Source organism: Aspergillus sclerotioniger (assembly GCF_003184525.1).
Source record: "Aspergillus sclerotioniger CBS 115572 chromosome Unknown BO94scaffold_23, whole genome shotgun sequence".
Lineage (NCBI taxonomy): Eukaryota > Fungi > Ascomycota > Eurotiomycetes > Eurotiales > Aspergillaceae > Aspergillus > Aspergillus sclerotioniger.
This window is the reverse complement of record NW_020291013.1, coordinates 568,152-591,437: the sequence shown is the minus strand read 5'-3', so window position 1 is coordinate 591,437 and position 23,286 is coordinate 568,152. Positions and strand designations below refer to the sequence as shown.

At 54.7% G+C, this 23,286-nt stretch overlaps 7 protein-coding genes across 7 annotated transcripts; 3 read left to right on the top strand and 4 right to left on the bottom strand.

The window, feature by feature from the left end:
* Positions 1 to 267: 267 nt before the first annotated feature.
* Positions 268 to 2,670, bottom strand: BO94DRAFT_548607 (transcription factor domain-containing protein; the record flags this gene model as incomplete). The annotated part of the gene is made up of 5 exons (XM_025613410.1): positions 268 to 1,032; positions 1,084 to 1,599; positions 1,634 to 2,362; positions 2,418 to 2,535; positions 2,603 to 2,670. 5 exons carry the CDS (start codon positions 2,668 to 2,670, stop codon positions 268 to 270), a joined length of 2,196 nt encoding a protein of 731 aa, XP_025465080.1.
* A 1,083-nt stretch (positions 2,671 to 3,753) lies between these two features.
* BO94DRAFT_173629 (uncharacterized protein) lies at positions 3,754 to 4,538 on the bottom strand. Its single transcript, XM_025605932.1, has 2 exons — positions 4,470 to 4,538; positions 3,754 to 4,408 (listed from the first exon to the last, which is right to left on the bottom strand). The coding sequence occupies exons 1-2, from the start codon at positions 4,488 to 4,490 to the stop codon at positions 3,968 to 3,970; spliced, it is 462 nt and encodes a 153-aa protein (XP_025465079.1). The 5' UTR covers positions 4,491 to 4,538; the 3' UTR covers positions 3,754 to 3,967.
* On the top strand, positions 4,539 to 5,709 carry BO94DRAFT_173668 (uncharacterized protein). The gene has a single exon (XM_025605933.1). The coding sequence runs from the start codon at positions 4,766 to 4,768 to the stop codon at positions 5,489 to 5,491; it is 726 nt and encodes a 241-aa protein (XP_025465078.1). The 5' UTR covers positions 4,539 to 4,765; the 3' UTR covers positions 5,492 to 5,709.
* Positions 5,710 to 7,176: 1,467 nt separating this feature from the next.
* On the top strand, positions 7,177 to 9,761 carry BO94DRAFT_471469 (putative C6 transcription factor; the record flags this gene model as incomplete). Its single annotated transcript, XM_025608381.1, has 4 exons — positions 7,177 to 7,598; positions 7,657 to 7,768; positions 7,859 to 8,568; positions 8,669 to 9,761. The coding sequence occupies 4 exons, from the start codon at positions 7,177 to 7,179 to the stop codon at positions 9,759 to 9,761; spliced, it is 2,337 nt and encodes a 778-aa protein (XP_025465077.1).
* Positions 9,762 to 13,096: 3,335 nt separating this feature from the next.
* On the top strand, positions 13,097 to 16,083 carry BO94DRAFT_537542 (putative sugar hydrolase). The gene is made up of 6 exons (XM_025612296.1): positions 13,097 to 13,427; positions 13,473 to 13,587; positions 13,638 to 13,701; positions 13,754 to 14,412; positions 14,462 to 14,739; positions 14,796 to 16,083. Exons 1-6 carry the CDS (start codon positions 13,395 to 13,397, stop codon positions 15,942 to 15,944), a joined length of 2,298 nt encoding a protein of 765 aa, XP_025465076.1. The 5' UTR covers positions 13,097 to 13,394; the 3' UTR covers positions 15,945 to 16,083.
* Positions 16,077 to 20,304, bottom strand: BO94DRAFT_173527 (uncharacterized protein). The gene is made up of 3 exons (XM_025605931.1): positions 20,249 to 20,304; positions 19,961 to 20,111; positions 16,077 to 19,853 (listed from the first exon to the last, which is right to left on the bottom strand). The coding sequence occupies exon 3, from the start codon at positions 19,831 to 19,833 to the stop codon at positions 16,210 to 16,212; it is 3,624 nt and encodes a 1,207-aa protein (XP_025465075.1). The 5' UTR covers positions 19,834 to 19,853; positions 19,961 to 20,111; positions 20,249 to 20,304; the 3' UTR covers positions 16,077 to 16,209.
* A 498-nt stretch (positions 20,305 to 20,802) lies between these two features.
* Positions 20,803 to 23,279, bottom strand: BO94DRAFT_521886 (pre-rRNA-processing protein ESF1). The gene is made up of 2 exons (XM_025610163.1): positions 23,090 to 23,279; positions 20,803 to 23,006 (listed from the first exon to the last, which is right to left on the bottom strand). The coding sequence occupies exons 1-2, from the start codon at positions 23,154 to 23,156 to the stop codon at positions 20,914 to 20,916; spliced, it is 2,160 nt and encodes a 719-aa protein (XP_025465074.1). The 5' UTR covers positions 23,157 to 23,279; the 3' UTR covers positions 20,803 to 20,913.
* Positions 23,280 to 23,286: the final 7 nt, after the last annotated feature.

Below are 23,286 nucleotides of genomic sequence, written 5' to 3'. Positions count from 1 at the left end.
CTTACGAAGCTTCCGAGAAGCAATTGCGCTACTGATCGCCAGGGACCGACTGTATGTAGATAATGAATGAAATGTAGAGTTGATAAATTTCGATTTTCTCTGTTAGGGGATAGATAATAACTACCAAGATCGATAATGAACCATGTATGGCCTACGACATATATGTTGGGCTTATGGGCCAGGTATAGTAGAGTTACATTGTCTGTAGTACTTTCTCCCCATGAAATAGATCTATATCCAATTTATATTCTATATGTACTTGGTTTATCAGCTGTACCCCATCGCATACGCATTCTCATCATTCATAAATGTATCCACCGGATGCAACATCCCCAAGTCAAAATCACTCTGCGCGAGAAAATCTTGCATTGTCGGCTCCATAAATGCCATCGCTGTGGTGAACCCGCTCGTCGCATCTCGCACGATACCCCCCTCCACTACCGCTGTCGCCGGATGAAACCCAAAGTCCGTTGGCATTGGTCCCTCCGTCAAAGCATGCGGTGGTGGTGCTGTGCTTGATGCCGGGGTTGCTGTCGCGGCTGCAGACGCGGCTGCATCGCTGGCAGACACGGTTCCCGGGCCAATGGCTGCGGCTGCATTCCGGCGACTACGAGAGTCGCGCCGACGCTCGCTCAGATACCGGTCCAGGCAGTATTTGACCTGCTCCAGGTTGTGGTAGAATTCCGTCGCCGCCAGGTTGCCGTTCTCGCTCATCGACCGCAGCACCTCCATTCCCGTTTCGAAGGCTCCCAGGTCCGCTGGGCTGCCGATCGGAGTGAAGCTGGACATGGCTAGCACGAGTGCGGACGAGAAGAGATAATGGGCGTGGAAGAACCCAAAGGTCGGGAGCGTGCCGTTGATCCACCGTGTCAGGATGATGGAGTGCGAGTGGCGCGCGGCGTGGATGCATGCTTCCCCGAGGGTGAGCACCGGTTGGGAAATCTCCTCAATGTCCTCGTAACGGGTGCCGTCGGCTTCGCTGAGTTTGATGAGGATGTGCAGGAGGGTCGGTCGGGTGGTGAGAATCACACACTAACTAATTAGAGATCGACTTCGATGAGGGGATTGAGGGGAGCGGCCTACCTGGTTGAAGGACAGATGCAGCGAGCCCACCGGGGTCCGACTCATCTCCGGCTCTACCTGGTCGAGACGCAGATGTTCCGGCAGCGTTTCCACCCAGTTCTTTAGCGCCTTCAGTAGCTTCTGCACACGCTGCAGGAATGTTTCGCTGTACTTGCGTCGACTGTATAGCTTGGCGATTGTCTCACCCACGATCCGCGCCAGGCTGATGTTGGCTTTCAGGTATTCCGTGTCGGAGAACTGCTCCTCGTGCAACTGCGTCGGCGTCATGTTGGACGGCATGTCCAGATGGATGTCGTCGTCTAGGATCTGCGACGGCAGGCCCATCTTCGATCCCCACATGCGATCGAAGATATATATCGTCCACCAGATGCGCACCCGGTGCTGCCGTTCAATTGGATCGATGAGCTGCGACTCAGGGACATTGTGGTTCATCCCGATGGATAGCCCCAGGCGCATGGCGCTCCCGATCAAGACATAGGCGGAGTGCCGTCGGTTCAAATAATATGAGAACAGAGACTGGTGCATTTAGTATGAGCAGCATTAAACTCACGAGTGACCGTAAAAATACCAGTAGTAGTAGCGTTTCCAAGTGCGTGATACTCGTTCTTTCCGGCAGCACCTGCACCAGGCTCAACGCACGCGCAAAGTACTTGGTCCCCGGCACCCTCGACCCTGAGGCCGGCTCATTTCGCATAGAGTAGGCCTCGCCAAACGCAAACAAGGCAAAGAACTTGCACTGGTTGACCTTGCACTCAAAGTCGCCCATCTGGTAGATCTCCTCGAGCTTCTCCAGCGTCGACTTGCGCAAGACCAGGTGATAGATGAAGCCGATCTGACGCAGGGCAATCTTCAGCAATAGCCGCGCCTGGTGCAGACTCGGCCATGAGATATCGCCCGCATTGGCAGCGGCGATATTCTCATCCCGAACATACTGCGTGCGCGTAATATGCGCGGTCGCATTGCTGCCGGTCAAGAAGCGCCGGAAGCGCGTGGCAAAGGCCGTGCACGCCGCCTCACCCACGAAGATGGGCGGCGCTGAAGGATCATAGGGGTGGAACCAGGCACGGTCTCCGATCAAGGGATTGCGCACGTTGGGATTGCTTTCCTCAGACGCCTCTGCCGCTCGCAACGGGCCGCGACCGGTCTCGGCGTCGGGCTCGGTCGGGTTGACCGAGGGCGTCGGTTGTTCTCGCAGGCGCTGGTTCTCGGCCTGCAACTGTCGCAGATAACTTGGCAGAAATCGATCAGTCAAATGCCAATTAGACAACGCATGCCGGTGCTAGAAAAGCCCGTGAGTCATCAGTGGATTGCTGTATCACCTACCTTTCGCTCACTCGGACCTGGCGATCCCGCGGCGCGTATTGACACTCATCGGCACAGCCGACCTGGCGACATTTGGCGCAGGGCTGATCCCCTGAGCATTTGATTTTGTGGGAATGGCACCGTTGACAACTAGAAGATTGGGATGTGATCAGTCGTTGTGTCTTGGAGATCCTGTAGCGGTCATTGGGAGACTCACGCGACAAACTTTCTCCGTTTGGGACAATCGACCTCGTCGGTCGTTCTGGGATGCTTTCTACGGTTCATGAGTCATGACGATGCAGGTTATCACGCCAGGAACAACCACGAGCGACGTGGACGGGTTGGTGCTTATTCTCCGATGAGGGATGGAGAGTTGAGTTTGGTCGTCGAGGTCGGCCACGTCGGCGGGCGGGCGGCTTTGCCGAGCCCAGCCGAGGTCGCCATCCCCGATACAGCACAAACTTTAAGAAGCATTGGTTGGGCAGGTCTACATTTAGAGTAGGGTAGCAGCCATTGAATGGATTTTGAGCAAAGATTAGAATATATATCAGGCTGTTTTTGGGTTAGATACTGCTAAAGGCCATGCCCTCCGCCCACTCTACGGATACGACTATCTGCACTATTCTACAAAGACGCTAGCTTGTGTTCCCACCCCACTGCCAGGTCTTGTCCATCACTCTATCTATACCCTTGAATAGAGGACCCGTCAGATGGTTTCAAGTAAGACCAGGCAGCATGGCAACTTGGAAACCGCACACGAAACAAACCCTGCAGCAGACACGTGCAGACCAAGGCCTGAAGCCGCCATTTCGATCTCCGCGGAGTGGCTGCAGGAAAAGCGCGTCGCACAGACCGCCCCCAAATCCTTGGAGGGCCGGCCAGACCTGCTGGGTTCTATTGGCCGCCTGGTCTTCCTCGAATTGGCACTTCTCCCGCGTTCCAGTTTATGTATCCTGCACTTGATCTGGCTGCCATTCGGTTGGGATGTGGAATACAGAGGTGACCTGCTAGGTGAACCGACCACTGGCTTCCAACCCGGATTATCACGCGTATACGTGTGTTTTTCGGGAGCTGTGTAGATCGGTCGCCACGAGCAAGCTATCGTCATCGCTTTGGTGGGTTTCGGAACGTGTCACGGCCGCAAGCGTAAGAGACGGTATGATGCGAAGCAAGTCCATCCGTCGACCGACAATTCGAGTGGATTCGGAAGCGAAGGCAAAGCGTCGGAAGAAGATTCTGGGGCATATTCTGCGGGAAAGATTAGTGTAGACCGTCGGGGAGCTGAGGTCACCGGAGAGGCGCGCTAATGCGGATCTATGAGAGCGCCACCGAAACCTCGGTCGACGCGACGTTCAGGGCGCTGTTCGTCAGAGCGACGCGAACCACTAAGAACATGGTAGGAATTTAGGACCGATGGCAAGGGAGGCTCGTGACGAAGGGCGTCGGTTTCACTGCCGAGTCGGGGTAGATAGATAGATAGATAGTTGCTAGGCAGAGAAGACGAGGACGGAGGAGTACTAACTCCGTAGATCGCAACTGTCTGGAGATTGGGGATTGGAGAATGGAGAATGGAGAGATGCAGTTAGCGCTCCGGCGAGGGGGGTATTCGGGATTTGGTGCCGGGGCCAATGAGAGCCAGCGACGCGATCGATGGTCGAGTCGAGGACTGGCTGGCGACTGGCAACCTAAGGCCAGCTGAAAAGGCCCAACCCAGCTTGACCAGCTTCTCCGTGCCACCTCGCCTCTCTCTCAATCCTGCTGGAGATCGAGATGGATCTGGCATCCAGATCGTCCGATCGTGCCTCCCGATGACCCTTACTTCCCACGACGGAGCGTGCTGGCTGGCTGGCTGGGTCCGGAGGTAAAGAAATGCGACGCTGAAGGAGGAAAAACAGATGGTCCGCGCCCAGCGAGAGGAAAGTGGGAAAGAGGGAAGACGAACAGGAAGAGGGTCACCGTCAGCCACTTCCCCGTGCGGAACCTTTTTCCTCGCCAATAGTGCCCGCCGCGCTTCCTCGAAGAACTAAGTACCGAGTAAGTCTCGGCCGGTGGAACAAAGCATATTTGAACGGGCAATCTCCCACCTTCATCGAGTCGCTTCGCATGTCGTGCAGTCCAGCGAGCCGGAGCCTTGGCTTGCCTGGCAGGTCAGGTTGACCCCCCTCGCACTCCCCTTTCCCGGTCTTCTCCCCCGCCTCGGCCGAAACATTTCCCATCTTCATCTTCATCTCCATCTCCATCATCATCTTCACCCTCTATCGACCGGCTTCGCTCTCTTCGGATACTGGTCTATTGCAATGTGCCTACTGGATCCCGTCTAAGCACGGATCCGGGAATACTCGCGTGTTCCGACGCCAGCCTGCGCAGCACCGATCCCGGGATGCCGGCGGACGCGAAGAGTGCTACCTGCAAAGTAAAGCTATGCTCCAGTCTTTGTGGCCGTTGGCTAATGTCTGCTCGTCTCCAGCTCGACCTGACCCCGAAATGGCTGCCTGAACCCACTCACCAGAACGCGCACCTTGACGAATCCCATCTTCGATTCAAATACAGGGCGCGGCTCGTGATACATGCCACCCCTGTGCCTTTGAAATTCCCAGCACCAGGCAGAATCTTTCATCGAGAGCTGTGCTGGTCAATCCTGTTCGTCGCCCATGCTCGTGGGCCACCCGGGAAGGAGGACCGGCAAGTGGTTATCCGAGGAAACAAAATCGGTGCCATGGTCGGCCCCTCGCCCGCAATCTCTGCTGAACCCAAGAGCACTTTTGAGTTATATGCCCCCAGATCCGTAAGGTTTGGGTGTGGAGTCAATGCTCGGTGGTTTTGCACCTCCAGGTGTCGCGACCTTGTCACAAGGCCAATACTCCAAAAACAATCGCCGCAGCAACAACAAATTCCCACAGATCCCCCACTCCCTGATTTCTGGTACTCCCGCATCAGTTTTTTGATGCCTGGTAACTGTGCTGTCAGTATGGCTGATCTAGGTCCACTCACTTTGCCATATCTGGCAACACCTTTGCGGCTAGCATGTGTAAGGATAGTGGTGGGATGCGCAACGCGTTTCTCCCTGCAGTTGCTTCTGCTTGCTCAAAGCTCGAAAGGTTTCTAAAGCTAGCGATTCAGACGACGACGACCCGCCTAGTACATACTGCAGTTGTGTTGCAAAGCGCATCAAGAAACGCCAAATGTGAGCATGTGATGGATAGATGAAAAGCACCATGTTGAGAGCCATATCGCCATATCGTCATGCCACGACGTCATCCACTTTTATGGATGACGGCCGAGGGAAGGAATCCAAGCCGGCAGACATGTGACCATGACGACCTGAACGTCGTGCAACCTTGGCCACTTCAACATATTCTCCGGACACACGACCCTCTGGGTCTTGAAGAGCAGTAGATGTATAGATGTCCCTTCACTTGCTACTCGACCTTTACGAGAAACCTTGTCCATCAATTTCGAGTATTCTGTTGCCGGCAATCATCGACAAGGGGGAGAAACTGGTCTGGCTGGTTGCGGGATTGCCCCTCGATCTTTTTCTGTCGTTCAATAGGTCTGGCTAAGGAGGAGAGTCAACAATAAGGCGAGGGGGGCATCGGAACCAGTAAATAGAGACAGGAAGTGGCCCTGTGGGTTACAAGTTGCATCTAATGTACTGCTTACCTTAACAGGCAGCAGGTTCCCATGATCGGGCGATAAAGTCTGCTGAGCATGTCGCGAGCCCCTCTTCAACCCCCTCTTCGATCCCAAGGAAAGGTGGCCATGTTTCGCCGTCATCGTCAATGCTGGCACCCCAGATGAAGCACTGAACTCGTTACCACATACCCCTGGACTGTCGACGGGGTGGGGTTGTTGCGTTCCTCCCCGATGATCGGCACCCTCAGGGTTCGCCTTATCCAGACATCCAGAGTCCATTTCGACCAGTTTCTGCGCCACTGGCAGACGTCAGGCCAAGCAGGTGACTAGAAGACATCGGGTTGATGTAGGTGGCGCCATTGACAGAGTGGGACACTTTCTCATTCGAGTCGACGCGGGGGCTTGAAATTCTTCTCGTCTCCTGGTGAGCGTGGAGCTCCGATGCAGCGAGCGGATCATCTTGTCGGAGGGCTTCTGGACTGGATGGTGGGAGGGGAAAGGGGAAAGGACCGCCGAAGGGTTATTAAACAGGAGGATTCGACTTCCAGCTTGGCCCCGACATCCGCCTCACAAACATTGGTGCGGGTTGGCTGTCCTGTCATGCGGCGCCCCGAGGGCTGGTCGAGGCACCACGCAATCCGGATCACGAGCGAGCTGGTTGAGCTGGTCCCCTAGAAAAATCCGGGTGGGCGGTGGGATATCTAAGCTCTCAACAGCTTTCTATCAAGGGTGCGGAGAGGGGGTGGTCAGAGGGGGGAGTGATCCATGGGTGGGAATTCTACCACGATGGGCGCCTCTGGGCCGGATGGGCTTGGTGTTCCGGAGACGCGAGCCGATTTCCGCCCAACTGTGGCGAGACAACCAAACCAGCCCCGGCAATCACCTCCAGCCTACCACACTTCGTCCTCGACCGGCTCTGGGTCCCTCCCGGCCAACAAGCGTCCAGAGGTCGGCATGAGACTGTGTGACACCCAAACCAAGCCTTGTCCACTATTATTGTTCTTTCCTAGTCTATAGTGACCCTATCTATCCCCAGCGCCCACTCCTGATTGATTAGCGATTTCCCGTGTTTGCTGTTGCTGGGTTTGTCCGTGCTACGAGGGTTGGGACCAAGGGGGCTGACAAGTTTTCTCGTCTCGTCTCGTCTTTTCTTTGACAATGAGCGACAACAAACGGCCCCCTCCTTTCTCATATCCCTCCTATCCCTCTTCCTCCTCCACTTCCTCCGACTTCCCCGGCACTGAGCCCAAATACCGTTCCTGGCCGGTCCCCCAGTACCCGCCGCAGTCGTCCTTGGGCCCTTCTGTCTCTTACGAGCCCGTCCCATCCAGCCATGCTGAGACCCCCGCTGCTGGCACCTCCCGGAGCGCCCCTGGGGATCGCGCCGTGAGTTCCAAGGTGGCCATCCCCCGGACGGCGAGTAACAGCACCTGGACCAGCAGCGGACGGGTCAGCCGGGCCTGTGAGAATTGTCGGGACCAGAAGGCCAAATGCAGCGGCCACCGTCCAACCTGCCAGCGGTGCCAGGAGTCGGGCATCCGCTGCTCGTATGGGGACCGCAAGCGAGAAAAGATGGCCAAGTGCGTTGTGTGACTGCTCATGGAATTGGTGTCGAACAGTTCTGACGGTGGGTACTAGGCAGCTCGGTGATCTGACAACCCAGGTTCAGGTATATGAAGCCCTTCTGCGAGAGATTTCTCCCAAGCTGGGACCGGAGATGGCACAGTACGTCGACCAGATTTTAAACGATGTAAGGTCTTTTTTCACTGCCTACCATCATATCATTTGCCTCTCACCCTGCAGTCTCCTTCCCAACTTTGTTTAACAACCCACGTCACAGCAAAGGGACGACAATGAACAGGTCGCCGGCGGCCACCGTGCGTCGGCGTCTTTATCGGCCTCCAAAGTAGCCGATGCTGCCCTTCTGTCGAACCCTTCCCCGGGTTCTTCGCTGGCAGCCCTGGACTATACCAACGAAGATTTTAACCGTGACGAGAAGATACAGGCCATGGGCTTCGTGGGTGAACATTCCGAGATTGCATGGATGTATCGCTTGAAGCGCCTTTTGGAACGGTCCAACTCGGTATCCCCACGAGAAACCTGGGATCGCCAATCAGTCTCTTCCGTGAACTTCTTCCTGGACGACTCGGATATCCCAGTCATTGATGAGGTCGACCCAACCCAACGACCTCCTGTCACCGTTGCTGACCAGCTAGTCGATGGCTATTTTCATGCCGTGCACCCAACTTTTCCGATTGTGGGCAAGATGATCTTCTTGGCGCAGTACAAATCATTCTATTCGGCGCCTTACGTACGGCCGGGGAAAAGATGGCTTGCGATTCTCAACTTGATATTCGCTATCGCTGCCAGACACGCGCGTCATTTGTACAACGAGACTGAAAATGGGTCGGACGACAGCCTCGTCTACTTCTCACGGGCCTGGAAGCTCAGCATGAGTGATACCGCACTGCTCGAGCATCCGAATCTGCAACAAGTACAAGTAGAGGGGCTAACTTCGTTTTATCTCATGTCTATAGGGCAAGTTAACAGGTACGGACCTCATCTGACTGTTTTCCTTTCAAGCGCCCAGTTCTGGTTCGCCCAGGGACCACGTTCTTCGTACCCTTCTCTGATTCACATGGTCGTCCAGGTCCTGGAGAATTTGTGGAATATCTCTTCGCTCGGCTGTTACAATGGGACTGAATTTACGAAGCGAAAGCAATTCCATTGTTCATGTGTCTAAAGAGACCCGTTATCGGGTGTGGTGGTCGCTTTACATGCTGGACAACTCCCTCTGTGTCATGACGGGCCGACCACCGAGCACCAGTGACGATTTCTGCACCACCCCGCTGCCCGTGCCTTACCGGGAGGAAGAGTTTATGGATAACAAGGTAGTTCAACTCATTGCTGATAACGACGCTCGAACTATTTTCATGGAGACCTTTTGTCTTCGAGGCCCTGGGAAAGCGGTTGACAATGGCGGGTCGCCCGATTCCTTCCGGACCCATGGGCCGACGCCAGTAAATCAGAGCGAACAGATTGTTGCCGGCGCCATCGAAGTGCTGACGCCGAACACCTCGCTCTATTTCCTTTACCACATCGACCTAGCACTGGTCATGCGAGAGTCTGTTGACCTACTATACTCCCCAGGAGCAGCTCGGAAATCGTGGCGGGAGCTTGAAGCGAACATCTCCATGCTGCATGCCAAGATAGAAGCGTGGCTTTCCCGTCTCCCGCCTGCCTTTCACTTCGGCCAGGGAGCACCAGCCTTCGAGAGGCAGAGAGTGAGCCTCGCGTTTCGCTATTACAGCACCAAACTGCTTATTACGCAACCTTGTCTAAGCCGTCTCGCCCAGAAAAATTCCGGCAGCGACCCACCGAGCCGTTTCTGCGAGACCATGGCAAGCGTGTGTGTTGAGACTGGGTGCCAGATGTTCGATTTACTACCTGATCCCCCTGACCTCTCTTGGGTTTATCGGGTCGCGCCCTGGTGGTGCATCCTACACTATCTCATGCAGTCAACCACCGTACTCATCATCGAGTTGTTGCTTCTGGCCAAACCGGGGACTGCCAAGTTCCGCAGGGTAGTCGCGCAGGTGGCCAAGGCCATCTACTGGTTGGCGGAGATGTCGACCAAGGACCCGTCTTGCCAACGGGCCTGGCTTGTGTGTAGGGATCTTATCTCTGAGCACGCCCCCGAACTGGGTGCCTTCGCGGGCCCCGCAGATCGCGGCAAAACCTGACTGTTCTCTTCGAGCAGTGCGACGTGCGAACATTCCATGATCTCCCACCCACCTTGCATTTCCGAAACAACACCGACCACTGACCGGGGGCCCCTATGCAGACTGCAGAGATGGCTTGTGCTAACCCCTTGTAGTGGTCCCTCCCCCGCCCGTGACCACTTGGACTGTCCTGCGCAGAGGGAGATGAGGGAATTTGGAATCTTTTCCCTGCAGCATCTGTTGTTACTGGAGTAGGTCTCATTCACATTTCCACTTTCTGTTTCTACTCCCGCCCCATATCCCCGCTATAGGTTGGATACGGCTTCATGATTCTCAATAGATGTAGACGTCACCGACTCTTCACCCAGGAGTCTCGGGAGTGGATCTACATAGCGCCCGCCTTGTCTTAAGTTGCAACGAGCCGTGGCGTCCTTACACTAAGGGGCTTCCCTTTTTGCAGCTTTCCACGGCGCCCCATTCCTGCTCATGCATGATGCCACCGTAATTCTGGCCACCAACCCAAGAGGGTGACCGCGTCAGACTACGGTGTCACTGATAGAGACTAATGTGCCCCTTCATGCAGCCCCTATTGGGCATCTATGCGACGCTCAGAAGATATTATCATAATCTAAACCAATCATTTTAATATGTGTCCGTTGATCTATCTTATTTCTTTTCTTTTCTCTTTAATTTTGTTGGCCCGCAAAAAATAATTCTTCTAACAAAAGGAAAAAGGAGGGGGAAAAAAAAAAAAGAATAAACAAATAAGAAAAATAAATAAATAAATAAATAAGAAGGCAAAAGAAGAGGGAAAATGGGAGAGAAAAAAAGAAGAAAAAAAAAAAAGCCACCAGTCCATTGTTTCTGAGAGTTGTAAAGGGAACGATCCTTGGGAATGCGGCTGCCTTGGTTGACAGGCATTCATGGATCTGGCTCAGGCGCCACTCAGGCGACAAGAACAAAGACCAGGTACGAACTACGAAAATGGGCGGGCACTTATGCAGCTAGACCCCCAACGTCACTTCAGCCATCATCCTTCTATTACACTCCGTACAGCTTGATCATAAAAAAGCAACTCCTTGCGTTTCAATGATGAGCGGATACCCAGCAACGCGGGCTGCTGTCATTTGCTGGCACTCACATCCGTTGCAGTGCAGAGCGGTACTTTATGCGGTAGTTTAATGACTTCTTGCTGCAAAGGTGACTTCCGTCGGGTCTAGCTGATGCTAGCTAGGTACTGCTACCGTTCCTCGCTGCTGCTTGAGCTTTCTGCAGGGGGGGACGTTCCGTGGTTGACGGCGCTGTCGGCCATGGTCCGGGGGTTTCTGGTGCCAGATCCGTGCCGCTGAAATCACCCATCTAGATGAAAGAGAAAAAGAGCCAGTAGAACTGACGTCAGAAGGATCGGGAGACCCAGTACGAGCCATTACTGATTGGGGCATTGGGAGCAAACGGCCTTCGCTTTTTTACGATCAGTCTGGATCGTGGCCCGCTTAGTATTTCCGCGACTGGCCGTTCTGACTCTCGAGGCCTGCAATAGGTCAGATCCATGGCGATCCAGCCTTCCAGAGGATGCCGCAGGTCTGCGACACTCGGTCAAATGGAAGCGAAATAATGGAGTGATCCTCGATTTGTTGGACTTGGGAGGAGGATGCTGCATGGGCCATGGGTGGGCCAGCCCGATAGATAGTACCCCGTTGTTTCATTCGACTACTGCTGATCCTCCCTGGCGAAACTGCAAAGGACATCCTATGATCCTACTAGGTACGAAAGAGGCCCCTGGTGACTGGATGAACCACTCGAGTCGATCTGATCTAGAATCGAGATGGGGATTGACCAAATCAGGGAGGAGTCTGAGGATGAAGGAACAGGGGAAGTCGGCTTACGCATGGCCCCAGCGTACCCAAATAGGGTCCAGATCCCGATGTCAGAGTCAAATCCCGAGCACGCTAATCCGGATCTCAGCCGAACCATGACAGTCACTCGACTTAGTCTGTTAGAGTTAGGGCCCACCACAATAATAATGTCTCTCAAGTCTCATCCCCCTTTTTGGGGAGGTGGGCGACTATTGAATATTGATGCGTGGGAAAACAGGGAAAAGCCTCACAGTTCAGCCATCACCACCGATTGCCATTCGGATTGGCTGGTTGGGCTTGGACAATTGCATTCTCAGGTTGTAGTCCACTCAGTACAAGCACGCCACTATCTATCTATCTTTCTTCGTATCAATTTATCATTTCCCAAGCGGCCCATTCCGCCGCATCTGATTGGACTAATGGAGGGGTTCGCCAGAGGTACTTTGTCCAACCGACGAGAAAAGATGGATCGCTTTCGGGCCAGCCCTTCTGCCTCACCGTTTCGATCCAGTATTCCATCCTTCCACATTCCACATTCCACGCCTGCTCTTCCCCACAACGCTGCTCGCTCGGCAGTAGACTGTATTCAGCAAGACCGATAGACAAGACTTCTTAGGGCCTTAGGGCTCTATCAATTGCATCGCACTTTACGGCCCTCGATTTCGATTGCCCGACGCGAGCCAATCATCAAGCTATATCTGTTGGTGAGAACGAAAATTCGATTGTTGCTGTAGATTGCACATTGCCGGATCGGCCCATGAATCTGAGATCATGAGATGGGAGATTAGCTGCCCTTCGCTAATCGCGTTGGCACCGCACGTACCTATCTACCTACTCCAAAGTTCAAACACCGTACTCTGTGTGACTGTGGATGCGCTCTGCAGATCTCATTCTTAGCAGCCGATCTTGATCCGAGGTCGTTGGGCACCATCACGAGCACATGTCTGGACTCTGGAGGAACATCCCAGGGTTTTGTCTGCCTGAGGCATGTACCTCATGCATCCTTGCTGCCTCAGGTGCTGATATATTCACACGTGACTAAATACATCACGTGATGGAATGAGGAGCTGTCAGCTTGTCACATGGTGTGGGGGAGTCCATCACATGATGTGTCTCTACAGAGGCCTATGAAGCCAGCACTTCTATATCTCTGGACTCTGGAGACACTTTCTCTAATTTGCACATCTTGGAACTCCATCTATATAGAACTTCGATTGCCCCTCACCTCCCGTTAGGAAATAGTTCATTCTATATAGTAGTAATTTTGTCTTTTTCCATACCTATCCGTACACAACATTTATAGTATCCTGGATCTTCAGAACCAGCAGCACCGACTATACCAACATCACTCCTAGAGGCATCTGTCCTTCTTCTTCAGGGTTCACAGAGTGGCAGTTCTGTCGGATAGCCCTGATAGTATTCCCGGGTCCTGTGACCGGTCCCGTGCCTGGTCGCCAAGCAGCCCCGTCCTCCCACTTCACCCTTCCTCCTCTTCATCCTCTTCCTCCTCTCCATTCATCCCATCATCATCATCAGCATCACCACCACCATCATCATCTGGATGATTGGTGGCCTTTCCCCGCAATGTCCAAGCCCTACCCCGCTCGGCCGGGGTAGAGCCCAGCTTGGACCACGGGATGGCCTCCGTCCCCAATGAGGAAATGGACGCTTCTGATAGTGATCCTACAAGCTGTTTCGCACAGTCTTTAGACCGCTCATTTCCTCTCAGCTTCTCTCAGCTTCTCTTGTCAATGTCGCAACGTAAAACATATCTCCGATCTCTAACAACCTTTCCAAAATGAAGTTTACAGAGGGCATGTGGCGGTTGAAGGTGAGTTCAACGCTTGGACCTCAGGATATCACTGACACACTGCAGGAGGGCGTCCGGATCGACTGGATGAGCAATGTCGAGCGGTTGAGCATTGACAGCGAAACGGTGGATCTGCTGCTGAACAAGCTGCAGCGGCATCGTGGTGATACCCTCAATTCGGGTGAGTTCTTTCAGATGAATGTTAGTCAGATGATGATATTAACTGCACAGCAACTGTTACCGCGCAGATCACATCTCCGTTGGAGGGCATCATCGGGGTGAATCTAGTCCATTGGTATATTTTCACCCTACCCATCTGCATCAATATGAAGACTAACCCACACCAGGGCAGGCTCACTAGATCAAGGCCCCCATTTCGAACTCGCCTCGTCCACAGGACGCGTCCAAATATCACACACCGAGCGCGAATCCCTCCGCTACAGCAGTGGCCCCCTGACCTTAGCCATAACGACGACACCCAACGAACTGGAATTCAGTTTCACCGGCGCAGACAAGCCCACCACCAAGCTCACGGGCCACTCCTGGCGTTCAATTGGGTACGTCAGCGATCAAACCACCGAAAAGTCCCGCTGGGAAGACGGACTATACCTCGAGCGGCAGGGGTACATGCTCGCGGAGCTGGACCTCGGCGTCGGCGAGAAGCTGTACGGACTGGGTGAGCGGTTCGGACCCTTTGTCAAGAACGGCCAGACGGTGGACACCTGGAACGAAGATGGCGGCACCTCCTCGGAGCTGGCATACAAGAATATCCCGTTTTACATCAGCTCCGCCGGATATGGAGTGTTCGTGAACAACCCAGGCAAGGTCAGCTTCGAGTTACAGTCGGAGCGAACGACGCGAGTCAACATCTCCATCCCGGGCGAGGAGCTGCAATACTTTATCGTCTACGGCAGCACCCCCAAGGAAATCTTACGACGATATACTGCCCTCACTGGCCGTCCCAGTCTCGTTCCAGCATGGAGTTACAACCTCTGGTTGACAACAAGTGCGCTCTCCCCTGGTACCCTGTGACAATAGCTAATGCTCATCCGTAGGCTTCACAACCAACTACGACGAACAAACCGTGACCGGCTTCCTCGACGGCTTCCGGGACCGCGACATCCCACTCGGCGTCTTCCACTTCGACTGTTTCTGGATGAAATCCTACCAATGGTGCGACTTTGACTTCGACTCCGACATGTTCCCAGACGCAGCGGGCTACATCAAACGACTCAAGGAGCGAGGCCTACGGATCAGCGTATGGCTGAACCCGTACATAGGCCAAGCATCGCCGTTATTCCGCGAGGGCAAAGAAAACGGCTACTTTATAAAGGTGCCCCCTACCCCTTACCCCCTCCACCACACCAACAACTAACAAACCACCCTCAGCGCACCGACGGCACCATCTTCCAATGGGACAACTGGCAGGCCGGCATGGCCATCATTGACTTCACCAACCCATCAGCCCGCACCTGGTTCAGCAACAAACTCACGCACCTCCTATCCCTCGGCGTCGACAGCTTCAAAACCGACTTCGGCGAACGCATCCCCTACAAAAACATCCTCTACCACGACTCCACCCTCTCTCCAACCCGCATGCACAACTACTACACCTATCTCTACAACCAAACCGTCCACTCCGTCCTCCTCTCCAATCCCACCCCCAACCCCAACTCGAGCAAAACCGCAATCCTCTTCTCCCGCAGCGCCACCGTCGGCTCCCAGTCCCACCCAATCCACTGGTCCGGCGACAGCGAAAGCACCTTTCCCGCCATGGCCGAGACCCTCCGTGGCGCTCTCTCTCTCTCACTCAGCGGCTTCATCTTCCATTCCACAGACATCGGCGGCTTCGAAGGAACCCCCCACCCCAGTGTCTACAAACGCTGGATCCAATTCGGACTTCTATCCACCCATTCCCGCCTCCACGGATCCAATTCCTACCGTGTCCCATGGCTATTTGATTCCGAGTCCGTGGATGTACTCCGAGACGCCGTGAAGCGGAAAATCGCACTCTCGCCGTATTTACTCTCTTCGGCTTTGGAGGGGAGTAGAACTGGGACGGGGGTCATGAGGCCGCTTTTCGTGGATTTTCCCGATGAATGGAGCGTTTATGATTTAGATACGGAGTATATGCTTGGTGGGGGGCTGTTAGTTGCGCCGGTGTTTGGGGAGGATGGGGTGGTGAGGTTCTATGTTCCCCGTGTTGGTAATGGGGAAGGGAAGTGGGTGTCATGGTTCGATCATGGAAAGGTGTATGAAGGGGGGAGGTGGTATGAGGAGACGCATGGGTTTGAGACGTTGCCGTTGTTGATTCGGCCTGGAGCAGTGATTCCCGTGAATTGGAAGATGAAGGGCGCTGAGGATGATCCGTTGGATGGGCTGGAGGTGTTGGTTAATGGCGTGTTGGATGGGGAAGTTAAGGTGGAGATTGTGAATCCGGATAGGACGGATGAGGTGTTGAAGGTCGTTACGGTTAGGCCGGGACCGGAGGGAGTCGTTGCGGATGAGGAGGTCAAAGTGGTGTGGGTGGGTCATTAGATGGTATCTTCATTGCAATGATTGAATTGTAGTGGATGAGTTGTAGTTAGGATGCATATCTACATAAAGCATCGAAGAAATCGGTGGAACACAGATGGATGGAGGCTGGGCTCATGAATCAAAGTTGCTCAACACATGGGTATCATGATGATATCAAAGTAGCAAAGAAATAAGGAGAAGACCCCAATAATCCCTGTCAAGTCACAGGCGAAAAATAAGAAAGGTAACCCAACCAACCGCATCGCTATGCAACAGCCAACAAGCACTACCACGCCTCTTCCACATCAAGAAGCCACTTGCGAATCCCCTCTCGCAAGGTGTTGTCTCCTCCCGTCTGCAACCGCCGCCGCTCCTTGTCCGACGGGCCGAGCTCCCCCTCGACGTCCTCGCGGCAATGCTCCGCCGTTACGCTGCGGACCACCTCCTCGAGAGCACTGAGAACGAGCTTGCGACACTCGGTCCGAGGAACCTCCGCAGCGCGGGGCTCGTCCCGGTTTGGAACCTCCGGCATGTGCTTGTCCTCGCCTCGGCGGGCGCGTGACGGCGACGGAGCACGGGAATGTTGCATGGACGACGGGCCGCTCTGGGCAAGAACTCGCTCCAGCGCATCGACGAGCGTCCCATCAAGATCCATGACATGTTCTTCCACGAAGCGCTCTTCCACTTCGTTCGGTGTAAATCCATCTACGGAAGAACTCGCAGATGATTTGCTAGAAGCCGTAGCTTGAGAAAAGAAACTGGTGAGCTGCGACGCGGAAGCCGAGCCTCCAGAGACGTGACGAGGGGTGCCGGGTTGAGGAGAAAAGTCAGGCGAGGCGTTGCGCCACGAGGCATTCCCTATTTTCCGTCGCAGCCGCAGCCGCTTCACTGAAAAAGTTCGGACGTCTGCAACAAGCGTGGTCGCGACATCCACCCAACGTCCGGAACCATCTGCGTCGAGACACACAGCTTGGTTGGAAGTCGGCTCCGCCTGCATGGCGCGTTTGATGTCGGCCTCAAGCCCGGTATATGGCCGTACCGCTTGGAGCAAAAAGTCGTCATGGAAGCTCTTCAGCCAGCCAGCAACATTGATATTAGGTCCGTCATTGTCCCTCGGGGCAGACGGGAAGCCTGATGTGCTACTATGAGTAGATGCCACAGCGTCAACACTAGTGACAGATGTCCGCGTCTTCTTCGGTGAGGCCATTGTTGAGTCGCCAGACGAAGAAAGGGACACGAACCCAGGCAAAGGAAGATCAACATCGACAATGCCATCATCGCCTCGCACCGATAGTTTCAACGACGATTCTTTGGCCTGATCTGTAGCAGAAGACAGATCCTGGGCGTCTTCTTCATATCCATGGTGGGGATTTGAAGACTGTGGGATCGAGATGTTGCTGCTCGTCGCGGTCTTGGGGGACGCTTCAGCGGGCCTGAGCGAGACATCTCTGACCATCTGACTCAGGGTTGGGGGATGACGCCTCGGAGGGTTGGCAAATGCTGAAACGGACCGTCTGCGGATTTCTGCCGGTGCCACAGCCTCGCCGCCAGTGGATGATTCCTGACGTGAGCTCCACAGTCCGGAAAAGAGACTCCCCCATCGACCATTAGCAGACGGCACACTACCATTACCACTTAGAACCGAGCTTTCGCTTCTTTGAAGGTTTCGCAACAGGGTTTCCGACGCCAGGCTGTCATGCCCTTCGGCCACTGTCTGATCCGATCCTGCCCGCTCGGAGCGGCTCTGAGAAGCAAAGTGCGGTACGGGAACAGTACTGCCTGGGGTGGTCGTCGACGTGGTCGCCGCGCTCGTATTTCTCGTGCGCATATCCTTGGCCTGTATCGGCACCCCCAGTGCTCTAATGGAGCGGGCATCGGAGCCTCGGCGCGTAGTACCAAATTCCGGTGTCACCAACGGCTCTGCCTCATCCGTCGAGCGATGCGCGGTCTCGCACGACGAAACGCTCACGGACCGCTGGTGCTGTTCTCTATCACTGAGGGTCAGGCGCTGCGCGCGAGACCGACGTTCGATGGCCCTCCGAAGGGACTCCTGTCGTAAAACCGGGACATTTGGCGGGCTTTGAGAGATGGCTCTCGTGGAAGCGGCGGTACCCGGTCGAATTGGCGATGGCAAAGGCTCAAAACGCTGTTTGGATGGGAGAAACGCCGACAGTAGGAAGATCAGTCTTCGCGCCGTCATCTTGTCAGGGGAGATGATGACAGTGCGCTGAGCAAGGACAGGGTCAGAATCCTGCTGGGCCTTCTGTTGTAGATAATGTCGCTTTCGGTACCACTCGGGACCCAAGGCATTAAGCCACTCAGTATGGTTCCCCAGGAACGCGGTGATTAGAACTAAGAAGAAAAAGCTGTGGTCTTTGTCCCCGATGCTGCGGATAATCGAACGACCCTCCTCGCGCCAAACGCCCCAGCGACTCTGGCCCGTTACGACAAATGGCATTTGCAGTGCGGTGCTGATGCGGCGGCTGCTGCGGACGGCTTCGTCTCGCAGCCTAGAATTCACAGCCAGGATATTCGCAGGCAGGTGAACAAATGTCTGATTTGTGCGTTGCATGTTGGGAGGTTTAGCTGGCTTGGGATGCATTCCTGAAGAGGAATCTACCTTTTTCAACAGAAAGAGAATCTCATTCCGTGACAGTCTCTCCAAGTGTGACAATGTGCGGTTGATGACATCCCAATGGTCGACTAGGAGATCAATCCGCTCATCTAAGCTGGCTGGTGGTGATGCAAGTGACAAGCTGTCATCGAGAAACCCTCCCCGAAAACGGTAATCGGAATCCAGGGAGCAGGACATTCCAGGTTTGGGGGAGTCCGGTCCCTGACCATTAAAGCGAGAGACCGGTCGTCCAGTATTTCGGGAGAGAAGTGGGATTTGAATGGTTATGGCCACAGCATACATGGGAGTCTTCTTCTCCTTGATCTTCCGGCGCTTCGTGACGTCAGGAAAGGGAAACCCCGCGTTTGGAATAGACTCTTGGTAGACGGAGGTCTGATCCGCCCTATCCGGAGACGCCTCTCCCCCCTCGGGTAAATGGACGCTGAACATCCTAGTTAGGAGAATGGTGACCTTTGCTGGCGGTTTGGAGTCATTCCCAGGGTTCGTGCTGGCGAAAGCCGAAGAACTTCCAGTTGTATACGCCCGTGAGAGCGAATTGCGAGTTGCAGGGGACGTTGGCGCAGTTTTACCAGGTTCATCGTCGGCAGAGATGATATGCATCTTCGTTGACGATCCCCTATAACTAAACGCACTGCTGCCGAAAATGCAGTTCAATAACCCAGAATCATTCGAGTCAGTGGAGTAACGCGGGCCAGGCTCATGAATGCTTCCAGCAGGCGACAGAGTGGAACTACGACCACGAGCCCTCATGAAAGCGCCAGACGACATGGGTGGTGACCTCCGTGTCTCTGCAGCGACTGAGAGCGGGCTTGGCTCCGCAGCTGACGACTGAGACAAATAGCCCCGTCGTGTTCCACGGGTGAGGTTCGAAACCGTGCGGGCATGTCTTGCACCATTATTGTCGAACAGCTGAGGCTCCAAACCAAGTCCATGGGATGTCTGATCCTGCGAACTCGCGCGGGTATCCAACAAGACACAGGCGTCTCGATCTCCCAATGCATTTTGGGCAATGATCACACGGAAATCCTTCATCGGGTCCAACTCAACGCCGCCGCGATCATCATAGGCACCAGCCGTAGAGGCGTTCGGGGAATTGTAGGCCGTGTGCAGCGGGTAAGTGTGTGTATTGGAACGTCGCAGGAGACTAGCATCGGGGAACAGTAAACCGGAAGTATGTTCTTCCTCCGTGACGGACTCCAGCTGGTGGGCATTTTTGGCATTGTAGGCCGCCGGGTTCAGAGTAGCCGCTGCAGTGCTCAACAGGCGACCCAACATGATGGCAATCCAAGGCGAGCCTGTGATGTAAAAGGAAAGTGAGAATGCCGATGGAAGAGGGGCCGATGACCCGAGCAGAGAAGAAGCGAGCGAGATATTAAACTAAGAGATTAAGGCAGGAACCAACAGTCAGACAGGTTCACCAGACTGGGCTGTAGCACCCCATCGTTCAATCCCGCCGAGAGACGACCATGATCAAGCCATCCAGGGAGGGAATGAAAGGGATCCGTCGTTCACGGTTCAGGCAAGACACGCCACTTGCAGGGAGGAAGTAGGGACTGTCCGTGTGAAGAGAGTGTTAGTCAGCAGCAATTGGACCCGGGGGGGGGGGGGGGTTCACTGGGGACGGATCGAAGCGAATCGATCGGGGAGGGGAGGGGGGAGGGGGAAGGGGATTGAAGCGACACCAACACACCGGAGAAGACGGGGGGAGTGAATTGGCCAGCCAGGAGGGAGAGAGAGAGAAAGGAGGGGAGGGGAGGGGAAGCGAAGGAAGGCCAGCGAAGGGACGAGGACGAAAGCCGACGAGGAAACGGAGGAGGCGAGCGAAAGGGCGGTGAGGGCGGCGCGGTGCACCTGATCTCAGCCTCATCGCATCGCGGCCGATCGCCTGCAAGTTGACGGGCATTTGGGCCTGTCAGATCCCCGCCGAAGCCCTGCACTCGGCCGCTTCGGTCGCACAACCACCTCATTCTGCATGCGCCGGGCAGCCTTTGGGCGGGAATCTGCGCCAGTCGGAATTCCAACGCCCTCCTTCTGCCTCTGATTCATCAGCTTTTCCTCCGTGATCCCCGATCTATACAGCGCATTTCATTACTCGCCTGCCCCGGACCAGGGTGCCACAGGGGCCTGATGATTTGACCAGGGGTCGCCCGCTGCTCTAAGAATAACATGACAGCTACAAAGGACAATCCAGGGGTATCTATTAGATAGGTAGCAGGAATAATCAATCAATAACATTACCGTCCGGAACGCAGACTGACAGACGCTCGTGATCTATCGAATAAAAACAGGAAATGTGCCCATGGTATTTGCATCCTCATCCTAGATAGGTAGGTAGTTCGATATGTTACAACCAGATCAGCTGCGCTGCGTCTTGCGCTTCACCTTTTCGACCAGCTTCTTCAGATCGTCCGATCCCGCGTCCTTGGAAGCATTCGTCTTCTGCTTCTTCTTGGGGTCACGGGGACCAACCTCCTCATCGACCTGGTCATCACGATCCCTTCGCCGCTTCCGGCCTTCTTCCAGCAGCGCCTTCATACCCGAAGTCGACTTAAACCGGGGATTGGTGGGATCAATCGCGAACTCGTGGCTTTCAAAGAGTCGAGAAAAACGAGGATCGGCGACTTCCATCTCGAAGTCATCCACGGGCGCCTCGACTTGCTTGCCCTTGCTCTTGCCCTTCTTGTTCTTCTTGCGCGCTTGCTTCTCCGCCTTTTCAATCTCATTCATATCAAAGTGCTTGATGCCGGGCTTGTTGTTGTCCTCCATCATGAGCAGCTCCAGCTCTGCCCGCTTGGCCGCGGCCGCGGCTTCCTCTGCGGCACGCTCCTCGCGCTTCTTGCGCTTCTCTTCCTTGCGACGGGCAATAGCAGCGGCCTTACCAGTAGGGTCTTCAAAGAATGGATCGTTAAAGCCCAGGTCTTCTTCCTGGGGCTTTTCTTCGTCACCCTCGGCGACAGCGGCGTCGTCGTCCTGTTCATCCTCGCCATCCTCACCACGCTTGGTGGCCTTGAGCTTCTCCTTTCTGCGCTTCTTCCTCTCACGCTCCTTGCGGATGTACTTCTCAATCGTAGTCTCATCCTTCTCCGGCTCGTTTTCGAAGATGCTGTCGCCCTTGGGACCACCAGCCAGACCGGAAGTGAAGGTCACCTCCATCTCACCAACAGGTCCGTCGGACTTGGAGGAAGGCTTAGGCTCCGCACTGAGGCCAAGTAGAGCTCGAAGACGCTGTCGCTCGTCCTCTTTCTTAGATATCCTGGAGCTCTCCCCATCTCCTTGCGTAGTATCAACGATCTCCACACCACCCTCTTCCTCCTCGTCATCGGAGCTATCGCTAGCAAGATAAGCCTTCAGGTCGTTCTCGTCGATCTCCTTCCGGCTACCCTTAAAGGCCCGAGCCTGGGCTTCCTTGCGCGACTTGTCCTCCATGTCCCAGGTCAGCTTGACCTTACTGTGTTGCAGCGCATCGGTGACAAACTCGTTAGGCTGATAACCATCAGGGATGCGTTTGCATGCGTCGCGAGGTATGTCATCCGAGAAGTCAGTGTCTTCGGGCACAAAGCGGAGGTCGAAGAAGTTCGCGCTGGACAGGTACTCGGCACCATCGACAAGATCGTAGACGTGCTTCGCAACATCCCTTGACGAGAACGTCAGGATAGCATAGAAGTAACGTAGTCGCTCCAACTGGTATTTCCGTAGCTGTGCCGAGTTGAACTCCTCGCCCTTGTCTTCCTTCAAGATCGACTTCTTGATGTTTTCCTCCTCCTCGTCAGAGTCAAGCTCATCCTCATCATCAAACTCATCATCCTTCTTTGAGGCGAAGATCTCCCTCGGAGGACCCTCAGTCTCCTCCCTCTCCATCCGCTCCTTTCCAAATTCACTCGGGTATACAGCCACCTTCAGCACCCGACCTCCAGTCGGCGCAAAGCTAGAGAAAACAGCCATCAAATCCTCTGCCCTAATATTGTCCCAGTCAAGATTCACCACCGCAATGCGATCCGTAACCTCTCCCGTCGGCACATCAGTCCGCTGCTTATCGGGGTATTCAAGCTCCTCGCCGAAGCCTTCAAACTCCTCCTCATCTTCTTCCTCGTCGCTCGAGCTCTCCTCCTCTGAGGAAGACTCATCGAAACCTCCATCACGCGCGGGGTCATATGACTCTGCCATTTTCAGTTCTCTGAGGACCTCCTCGTCATCGGCGACACTGGCATCTTCAAGGTCATTTTCTTCTCCCTCCTTTGCATCATCGTCTAGCTGGTAGAACCGTTCAAGCTGTTTCTTAGTATCGTCGCGAGCGAGTTTCCGTCCGTACCGATCAACTGCAGCGTTTCGGGAGAAATCCTTGTCGCGCAGCATGTGCGCGAAACGGTTGTCGAGCTTGACATGGGTTTGACGTTTGCTGGGGAGACGATAACGAGGATCGGTCTGGATGTTGGCGAATCTAGGGTCGGCTAGAGTACACGAGAAGGGAAAGAGTCAGCCATGGGTTTCTCCGTGGGTATATAGAATAATAAGTCAATCGCAATATACATACTGATCACCGAAGCGGCGTCATTTTTCGCTCCGCCGCTCTTCTTTCCCTTCTTCTTCTGGTCGGGCATTGTGATGAATCCGTCCTTAGTAAGAACTGAGCTGGACTAGTTGGCTAAGGTAAGTTCAACTATACTTCGGACAGCAAGATGAAGGGTGCAATCGTCCTGGGTGCGTGGCTGTCTGGAAAAGTGGTGGTCA